The sequence below is a fragment of the Notamacropus eugenii genome, chromosome 1, assembly GCF_028372415.1.
Source record: "Notamacropus eugenii isolate mMacEug1 chromosome 1, mMacEug1.pri_v2, whole genome shotgun sequence".
Taxonomy (NCBI): domain Eukaryota; kingdom Metazoa; phylum Chordata; class Mammalia; order Diprotodontia; family Macropodidae; genus Notamacropus; species Notamacropus eugenii.
Genome location: NC_092872.1, coordinates 268,839,187 through 268,849,678, shown reverse-complemented (window position 1 = coordinate 268,849,678; position 10,492 = coordinate 268,839,187). Strand labels below are relative to the sequence as shown.

At 43.5% G+C, this 10,492-nt stretch overlaps 1 protein-coding gene across 12 annotated transcripts in view; it reads right to left on the bottom strand.

Moving 5' to 3' along the window:
- Nucleotides 1-200: 200 nt before the first annotated feature.
- Nucleotides 201-10,492, bottom strand: part of RHOBTB1 (Rho related BTB domain containing 1) — a 205,037-nt gene continuing 194,745 nt past the window's right edge. For 11 of the 12 annotated variants that reach the window (XM_072628869.1, XM_072628873.1, XM_072628876.1 and 8 more), the window contains 3 exons: nucleotides 7,309-7,397; nucleotides 4,124-4,229; nucleotides 201-2,513 (listed from right to left, as the gene is read on the bottom strand). In XM_072628869.1, the coding sequence (XP_072484970.1) occupies nucleotides 2,344-2,513; nucleotides 4,124-4,229; nucleotides 7,309-7,397 (365 nt within the window). In that variant the 3' untranslated portion in view covers nucleotides 201-2,343. The remainder of the gene's footprint in view (nucleotides 2,514-4,123; nucleotides 4,230-7,308; nucleotides 7,398-10,492) is intronic. The other variant, XM_072628878.1, reaches the window with a different exon arrangement.

Genomic DNA, 10,492 nt, shown 5'->3' with positions numbered 1-10,492 from the left:
GTCAACAACCAACCAAGAGTTAGAATCCCATCCCAAGGGCTGCTGCCAGAAGGCCTTCACTTGGAGGGAAGATGTGACTTCACTCATACCACAGTCCCCTTTATCTAGAGTAACTTTTTACAACTGTTACAACCCTGCTATGACTCTTCTAGGCACAACGTAGGGTTCCTCCTTGGCAAACCAAACAGCTGGAGTCAATATTTTATAGCTAAACAATTTTATTGGCTTTCTGTGAAATAAAAAACATAAAATAAAACCACCAAGGGTAAAGGCCATAGCCAGCATTAACCAAATGAACCAGCCACTTGGTTTCAGCAGCTGAGAACGAAGTCAAGTGGAGATTATTGCATATACCCCAGGGCTACCAGGATCCATCCATAGTTGTTTTTTTTTTTTTTGGCAAGATTACATTCAAATAAGAGCTTTGATAATAAAAAACTGACTAGCAATTTTTGTTAAAAACCCAACTGGCTACAACTTCTTGATAGAAAAGATGTTAATTTTTTTACTCATCTTTGCTTTTACCCTCTCCTTCTTCCCTACCCCATCTACAAAGCAATGATGTACCAGCTACTATGCAGGCATTTTTCTTTTTCGTTAGACCTCCTTCATCCAGGGATGGTGCAAACTGCCAGGGTCGGAGAGCAATAAGCAAATACTCTTCCAGATTTCTTTCAAGGAGTCTCTCTTATAAGCTTGGGTCCCTGATGTCATCCAATGTTAAGCAATTTCCATTGCCCTGGGGTGCTGCTACAGCCAGGAATAAATATCCATCTCTAACCTGAATATGTATATATTTTTTAAAAAAATGCATATGGCTGTCATCTGGAAATTCTTTCCTGATCTGCAGCACTGGGGTTTGTGTTCAACTGCCTCTTCTTATAACCCTAGGATGAAAACGAAGAGTCCTTTCATGTTAGCATACCAAGCAACTAATGGAAACCAGCCCTGACTCTGCCATACCCAGGGCCATTGTGGGTATGCAGCTGAGTCCCTGGAATCCTGTTTCATATGGGCTGGTATGGAGATGTCAATGGGAGATTGCTCAGCTGAAAAGCTTCCAAGTTTCTGACTCTCTGCTCCACCAAGGAAAGCTCAGACTGGCAAAACAGCCAGGCCTTACTCATGAAGGATCTGTTTTCAAACCAATAGAGTTCTCAATGAATCTTCAATTCTCCAGTCTCCAATAAGATGCCCCCTTTCCCAGGTGCCTTCAGTCTTTAGAAAAGATGCCAGGCTTCCTGACCCTAAGGTGCAGTTGAATGACATTTCCTTGGGAAGAACGAAAGAGAGGAAGGGAGTTCCACAAAGGGATCCATGGTGAATCAGTGCCGAACAACTCAGCTCAGGGAGTTGATATTTGAGCACACTGAATAAATGAGCCAAGTGCCAGGAACACACCCTGTCCCCTATGTCTGATTCCAGTCAACAGGGAAAGTACACATGCAGAGACCCTGCAAAGATCAAGGAATACCCTACCTCAATAGCCATGACAGCCACCCAAATACTAACAGCAGACTTCTCTTTCTTTATATTCAGGTCCATCAGTGAGTTGGCCCTGGATAATGCTGGGATTTAATAAGCCCTTCTAATGATTATGAAGATTATCCTCTTGATTCTAGACACTTTCAACAACAGAATATTTGATATCACTATATTTTACATGGCACACATAATCATATAATTACTACCACTTACACAGCAAATACTGTAAATACCCGCTCCTGAAGTTGACTTGTTAATTATACCAATGTTGCTTAGAAGGACAAAGATTAAATACTCCCTAACTCATAGTTTGGGGAATTTCATTCTGACTCTTTCCTTCCAACTGTGGGAATAACTGTCTCATTATGTAATGATGCCTCAGTGCTCATGTCCATTTGTGGGCCAATAGTTACAACTTAAATTATGGGGCTGGCTCTTCATGGTTAATTTGTGGCCTGTAAAATTAAGCAATACATAGTATTTTTGTCTCAACAAAATACACAAGACCATATAAAAATATTTTTTTTTCCAATTTGGAATTTGAAATGTGAATGCTGGATTTTCTGTATAAAAAGAAATTGTCATAATGGACTAAGTTTATCACGCTCCCTAACCAAAAATATACATATTAGTCGAAGGAATGCAGTTTTAGCATCGGCGTCAGTCATCCAGGCTCATTTCTGGGGAGATTGTGCTTTGATTTTTCTGGAAGGTAAATGCACAGATGGAAAGTCCAATCAGTGCCTGAAACCTGACCTTTATCTCATCTCTAAGACGATGACTAATCTTACAGTATTGTTGTGGTTGCTGTTGTTTGAAGGATGGGCGGGACTTTCCTGGGGTCCTCTCCTCGTTTGCTCAGGCAACCGTGGCAGCTGAGTGCCAGAAGCACCATTTCCGTCTTGAGTGGTGCTTATTCAGTGCTAGGTCTTCCTTCTCTCTCTCTTTTTTCACGCGCTGGTAATGATCTTCTTCCTTCAAGTACCAAACAGGGGGCCAGCGGTGCCTTTCAAAGTATTCCTGATTGTCTGGTGGAGAGAGAGTTAGACTGTGAGCTGGAAGAGCTCTGAGAAAAGAGGTCTAGAAAAAATCTAGGTCATGAGTCCAGAAAGAGTTCTAGAGTCTAAACAAAGGGTTGAGTTGGTAAGTCTATAAAGTATTACGGCAAGAGCCTAGGCAAAGTGAGAGCTGGTTGATAAGGCATAAACCCTGAAAAAATATTGGTCTAGAGAGAGTGTTAGATTACGAAGCTAGAAAAAGAGTATTGCTGCATGTTGAGAAAAAAAGTAGTATCCAGCTAAGAGCCTAGAAGAAGTCTTTGGCTATGATTTTAGAAAAATTACTAGGTCACGAGGCTAGAAAAAAAATGCCAGGACTGTGAGTCTAGAAATAATGCTAAGTCTAGAAAGAGACTTGGGCAATAACTCTAGGAAAATCCTCAGACTGAAAGCATGGAAAAGAACTGAACTGAGGTTTTCAAAAAAGTCAAGAAAAAGGATTAGGGTTGGAATTGGGATCAGGGTTATGAGTCTCGAAAGAAGCATTAGGCTGAATCTAGAAAGAGCACTGGACCTGAAAGCTAAAAATATCAGTTGGTAATCGAGAAAGAGTACTAAGCACAGAGCCTAGGAAAACTGCCAGGAGGTGATCCTAGAAAAAGTGCCTACCTGCAAGTCTGGGGAAAAAACCCTACTAAGTTATAAGTTTCGAGAGTCTTACGTGAGGTGTGAGTCTAGAGGGGGGAAATGGATTATGAGTCTAGTAAAAGCATTAGGTGGTGATACTCCAAATAGCATAGAACCAAGAGCCAATCAAAAGAGATGAGAAAAAAAGTGCCAGGCCACAAATCTAGAAAAACGATTATGTGGCGAGTCTAGAAAAAGTATTCTGTTGAGAGTCTAGAAAAGAAGCCAGGCTATGGGTCTAGAAAGAAAATTTGAGAAGCATTGGACAATATGTAGAAGACAAAAGGGTCAAAAACCCTAAGTCTGGAAAAAGTGCCATGTTTTGAGTTAGAAATTGCATCAGGGCACCTTAGGCTTTAGGGTTAAAGCCTAAGTATAGAGAAAGAATGTGATTGTGAGTCTACGAAATGAATGTTAGTCTGTGATTCCAGAGAAAAATCAGACTGATTCTAGAACAGTGGTCCCTTACTTGTAGATTAGTGAATCTCTATGCTCATCACATGCTTGTCATGGGAACTTTACTTAGTGCCACCATACTATTCAGTAGGACTCCATGTCCTACATAAGCACATGTGGCTTCTGGAGACTGAATAATGAAGCTCCTGCACCTTGGTGAGTGTTGATCACACTTGACACAGTGTATATGAAGTTGTGATTTACGTTTCCAGCCAGCTGCTATTTCTGGACAATATCATGTCCTCCTACTAAGAGGAAAGAAGGGAGGGAGGGAAAAGGGAAGAGGGAAGGAAGGAGGGGAGGAAGGAAGAAAGGAGGAAAGAGAGAGGAGAAGGGAGGGGAGAAAGGAAGGGGAGGGAAGGCCATCTTAATTCTGAGAGTTCCCAACAAGCCCCAATGCAATCTTCTTCTATTTTCTCTTCTGCTTTTCCAAGGACACTGAGGACCAGGGGCACCATCAAGGAGTCTGGGGTCCCTTGGACAATCTTTTCTCTCACCTGGAGATTTTGCTTTGATTTCCTTGCGAAACTTGGCGCAAACACTGTTGTAGTTGGTGCAGATGTAATGAAGGCACCATGCTGCCAACTGATTGGCATTGTGAAACTGTGGGGAGGAGAGGAAGAAAGGTCACTCAATGTTCTGAAGTCTAGGCACAAAGCAAGAACAGGTGAGTGGGGGACGTGGGGAAAAGGCTTTGTCATTAGGGGAACATTTGGGTCATCATCTTCCAGTGACTACCGTGTAACTGGTCATGTGCTAAGTTCTGAGGATAAAAAGCAAAGAGGACCAAAGCCTGCCCTCAAAACAAAGTCTTTGTGTGTGAGGTGGCGGTGGGGGGTGGGGGTAACACTGTCAGTCTTGGGAGCAGGAACAGCACCATGTTCAGAGCAGCACCTGAGCTGAGCCTTTCAGGGAGTGGAGGGTTCCCTGAGGTGAGAAGGCACAGGAAACAGACTGGGTAAAGCCACTGAGGAAGACCAGATCATAGGCTCAGACCTTTAAGAGCAATGAACCCAACTCCCTCTTTTCCAGGAATAGGAGGGGGATGGGGAAGAGCCGAGGCCCAGAGAGAATGAAGGGAGGTCACTGACAAAGCCAGGAATCCCACCAGGGTCTTCTCCTCCTAAGACCTGCACCGTAAGAATGCTCACTGGGGATCTAGTAAGAGGGTTTTTTGTATCCCATTCAGACAACAAGCATATTTTAAGTGCAATGTGCTAAGGGATAGAGACACAAAGGAAGGCAAACTTGGGGACCTTGTTTATAAGAAGTGCACCTTTTAATGGGAGAGAGAATATGGAATTAATCACCATCTTCCTCCTCATTTACATACAAGACCTATCGAGAGTAGATGAAAGGTAATCTGAAAGGAGAAGGCACTAGGAGCTAGGGGGACTAGGAAAGGCCTCCTGTGAAAAGGGAAGTCAGGGAAACTGAGGCAGGAGTGGAGGGAGAACATTTCAGGTATGGGGGAGAGGCACTGCAAAGGCATGGAGTCAGGAGATGATGAAAAGTCTTTTAAGAGGGGCAGCAGAGAGGTCAGTGTAGTTGGATGATAGAGTCTATGGAGGGGAGTAAAATGTAAGACTGGAAAGACTGGAAGAGGGCAAATTGTGAAGTTTCAAATGCCAAAATATGGACCTTCTATTTGACCCTGGAGACAGGTGACAGGGGACCAATGGAGGTTAATGAGCATGTGGTTGGGAGCGGGGGGATGACATGGGTAGATTGATGCTTCAGGAAAATCATTCTTGAGGTTAAATGGAGGATAAATTCGGGAGAGGGGAGAACCAGGCAGGGAGACCAATGAGCAATGGTCCAGGAAAGAGGTGGCAGCCATCTGAGTGGAAAGGGACATACATGAGAGATGTTGGGAAGTAAAAATGCCAACACTTGGTAAGAGATTGGAAATGTGAGGTGAGTTTGAGTGTCATTGAGGATGACAGTGGGATTACAAACTTAGGTGACTGATCAAATCTGGACTCAGACACCTACTAGCTGCATGACCCTGGGAAAGTCACGTATTACCCCTGTTTGCCTCAGTTTCCTCATCTGTAAAGTTGACTAGAGAAAGACATGGCAAACCACTTTTGTATCCTTGCCAAGAAAACTCCAAATGGGGTCACGGAGAGTTGGACATAACTGTAATTACTCAACAACAAAAATCACTATCTCTATGTTACACTTGAAGAAATTGAGGAAGAGAGAGGTTAAGTGACTTGTCTAGAGTCACAGTCACAGAAGTGTCCAAGGCAGGTTTGGAACTCAGGTCTTCCTGACTCCAAGTCTAGCACTCTATGCTTTGTATCTCCTGGCTGTTTTTAATATAGGATCACTCACTAATGTCATCATGTAGAAGTTCAATTTTTCTTTCAGGAAGCTGGGTCCCAAATTGGATGGGGTGTGAGAATGCCAGCTGCCTGAAGGCAAGTTTGGTTTCTGCCTAAGTACCCAGAACACAATACATTCTCAACACTTATTGAATGAATGGAAGTATGGGGGAAAAGCCCATAAGACATTAATTTGTTTTAAAAAATGTATCTTTTTCTTTTTTTATTAGTTACATTTTTATTGAATTAATTTAACCCATTCACATTTAAAGTTCTAACCACAGGTTTATATTTTCCTCCCTCTACCCCTAAAATTGAGATTTTTTTAAGTTATGATTTTTCCCCTTTTCTGCTATTAAACATAATATTATGTTCCTTCAGTTACTTGACTTACTTTTTTTAATGTATCCTTTTCTTAACAAAGATCTCATGGCCAAAGCTGTCCTGGGGGATGACAAACTGGATCAATCACTCTAAGGTCCATACTTTTTTCCTTCTTATCCGGCAAATATACAGTAGCTTAGGGAGGTGCTGATGGCATGGGGGCAAGGCATTGGGAAGGTAAGATCTGGGATATTTTTCTCTCCCTAGAAATGATCCAGAGAGCAGCCCAAAAGGGGGAAGCAGCCAGAAATTGAATTACTCATATAAGAGAAGCATAACTGTGTGGGACCAAGAGGTCTGAGTCAGGGATTGGAGCATCTGTGTTTGAATTCTGACTTTGCTGCTTACTCCCTGTGTGACCCAGGGAAAAAGTTTTTCCTTCCCCCTCCCCTACCCACCCCATCCTCCTTTCTTCATTCATGGCATGAGGGAGTTGGATGAGAGGATCTTGAAGGTCCTTCCAATACACACCTTCCCCAGCTGCATTTTAGATGGCTGGGATTTCTGTTGGTAAACAAACTTCAAACTGGACAACAGAACCAGAATGCATGTGTGTTAGCTCTGCACTTTTGTGGTGAAGGCCTGTACATGCACCTGAAGGGTTCATGCAGTTTCGGAGACCCACTGGCATAACTTGGTGTTAGCAAGATTGGAGTTCAAACTCCCCCCTCAGGTGGTGGTATTCAGTCATTTCTGACTCTTTGTGACACCATTTGAGGTTTTCCTGGCAAAGATACTGGAGTAGTGAGCCATTTCTTTCTCCAGATCATTTTACAGAGGAGGAAACTGAGGTCAAGAGGGTGCAGTGACTTGCCCAGGGTCACACAGTTCAGATCTGTGCTGCGGATGCAGGGTGCCACCCTTGGGGACTGAATGGTGACAACTTCATCTGGTCAGATGCAGGGATGGGATGTTGGAAAAACATCATGACCACTGGAGGAGGGCATGGAAAGCCAAATGTGACAAACCTGGGCCAGCTCCAAGTAGGACAGCACTTCCCCATCGATGCCGATTCCACTCATAGCCGCTTTGGTCAGCTCCTGCACTGCGTGCTGCTCTGAGGGAGAAAGAGGAGGGGGAGACAGATGAGCGCTACTCACAGCTCTGGAACAAGAATAATCAGTAACATCTTTAGAGCTTTCAAGGTTTGCAAAAGCCTATTACATATTCAGCCTCTAGGTGGCACATTAGGCACAGTGCTGGACCAGTAGAATCCACTTTCTAGCTAGGTGACCCTGGGTAAGTCACTTAACCTCTGTTTGCTTTAGTTTCCTCAAATGTAAAATAGGATCATAATTCATAGATATAAGGGGTATTACTTTTCTTGTCTTTTCAATGGATGGAGGAGGGGTGGAGGAAGCGCGAGAATTTGGAAATAAAAGAAAAGTTCACAAAGCAAAAATAAAGAATAACAATAATAAATAGAATGAGAATCACAATGGCAATGATCTTCTTGGGTGGTTGTAAGGATCAGATGCTCACACTGCACCCTGGGCTGTCTCCAGTCATCCTGATAAATATCAGGCCACTGGACCCAGATGGCTCAGGAGGAGCAAGTGAGGCTGGTGACCTTGCACACCCTCCCTCACTCAAAACATAGCCAAGTGCAAGTCACACCACCATCTTAATGTCATGGTCCTCTTGGAGAATGAAGGACAAACACAACCACAAGGATCACATGAAGCACAGTGCTTGGCACATGTTCTGTACTCTAGAAATGTCATCATTATTATTATCTATGCACAGTATTTTTTTTTTTCCTTCAGTAGAACCTAAGGTCCTTGAGGGCAGGGGTTGTTTTGGTTGTGATTTTCTGTCACTGTATCCTTAGTACCTAAAACACAGTAAACACTTCCTAAGTGGGTTGAATTTGGTTGATTTCCCAGCTGTCCTGGGACGTAGATGTTCCAGATGAGGAAACCAAGTCACAGAGAGGCAAAGGGACTTGTTGACAGTCACCCAGCTGAAGCATTAAAGTGAAGATTCAAACTTGGCTCTGCTAATTCCACATCCAGTTGCTTGCCCATGACCAGTCCTCCTCAGGGTAGCAGCAATGACACAAGGTAGGTGACATCTAGGTGACAGCCAACAGCTGAGGGACCCTCCGCACTCTTCAGTAGTCTGCAGCCAAGTCATGGTCCCTCCTCCATTTCAGGCAGCAGACAAGCTGACCATACTGTTCCCCCTCCCCCACTGGACTTGTGACTTCATTCTGGACAGCTCCCTGTAAGAAATTTCATCTACAAACATAGATTGGCTTCTTTAACTTAAGGATCTTAGAGAGTCGTAAGGGCCATGGTAGACAATCAGGTATGGGATGACAGGCTCATAAATTTCAGGCTGAAAGGGACCGCAGAGGTCACTGGGTCCAATCTTCTAATTTAACAGGTAAGGAAACTGAGGCCTAGAAAGTGTAAGTGACTTGCTCAGGGTCACAGAGTTAATATGTATAGGAGGGAGATTTGAATTCAGGTCTTCCTGACACATGTACCCATACACTATTGGGCTTTGGAGTTTCTTGGGACAGGCAGTGTGGCTTAATGTACACAATGCTGGCAAAGAGGCAGGAAGGCCTGGGCTCAGGGCCCACCACCTCTGACATACTGGCTATGTGACCCTGGCCATCTCACTTCATTTCGTAGTGCTCCAAGGCAACTCTCTACTCTGTAGGTTGCAGAGCAAGAGGTGGTGATATGCACTGATGGAAGGAATTTACTCATGGAGAATTCCCTATACCAACAGAATCATAGGGTTGGTCAAAAAAAAATCACTCTTCTTTTATCCAGGAGGGCAAGAGTCATGCCTCATCTAATTTCCCCTCAGAATCTATTTTAGAGCTATGCACACAACAGGTACCTAATATGCGTTTACTCAATTTGATGATAAAACACTTTCTTATTCATCATCAAATTACCTCATATCTAATTAACTGGGAACACATACCTCCCAAGTAGACTTCAGGGCAGGGACTCTGTTTAATTTTTGCTCAAGGTCCCTGAGAACAGATACTATGTCTATTTTTTTAATTTGCATCTTTAGTATCAAGCATAGTACTTGGCATACAATAGGCACTTAATGTTTGTTGATTCTTTTGCATGCCTGATACCTGACACAAAATAGGCATTTAATAAATGCTTCTTGATTGAATATTTTATATGCCTGATACCTAGGACAATGTCTGGCACACAGTAGGCATTTAATATATGCTCGTTTAATGACTTGCATGCCCAATACCTGGCATTTTGCTGGTATTATTGTTTAGTCATTTTTCAGTTGTATCTGACTCTTTGTGACCCCATCTGTTTTCTTGGCAAAGATACTGGAGCAGTTTGCCATTTTCTTCTCCATCTCATTTTACAGACATGGAAACTGAGGCAAACAGGGTTAAACTGATTTGCCCATGATCACCTAGCCAATAAGTGTCTGAGGCTGGATTTGAACTCAGGAAGATGAGTCTTTCCAGGCTGTAGTGCCCTATCCACTGAACCAGCTGGCTGCCCCAATACCTGGTATAGCACCTGATAAAGAGTAGGTGTTTAATCAAGACTTGTTGAATTGCATTTCCCTTAACATTCATGCCTCCATCAACAATCTAATCCACATTCCATGATCACAGAAGCAAATCAAGCCTTATTCTATGATCCCATAAGGAATCCATGACTCCTTAAACACTCTAGCTCACACTCTGTGACCCCATAAGTAATCTGGCCCACATTTCATCTACATTTTGTATCAGTTTGTTCCCCCATAGACCACTCAGACCCTCTTTAATTTGTTAGATGATTTGGTTTTGGGGGGCTGATGCGGCTGAACAATTCATTCCTCTGGGGCAAACTTGATGATAAACATGCCTGAACCTTCACTAGACACCCTGAGTCCTCGATGGGGCCTGGGCTCAGTCAGACTGAGCTTGCAGTCCTCCAGGAGTGACCTTTGAGACCCCAAGGCCACTTCAAGGACAATCGCATGCTGGCATACTCTGGGGATACCAGAAGAGACCACTCTGGGCCTGCCGAGGAAAGGGCCTTCTTGGGTCTGGACATTCCGGTGTCAGTGGGTTACGTGTCTTCCACAATTATTTCAATCCCTACCATAACACCTTTTAGGCAAAAGTCCAGAGGAAGTCAAACACCTATCTAGGAATTGGATTGT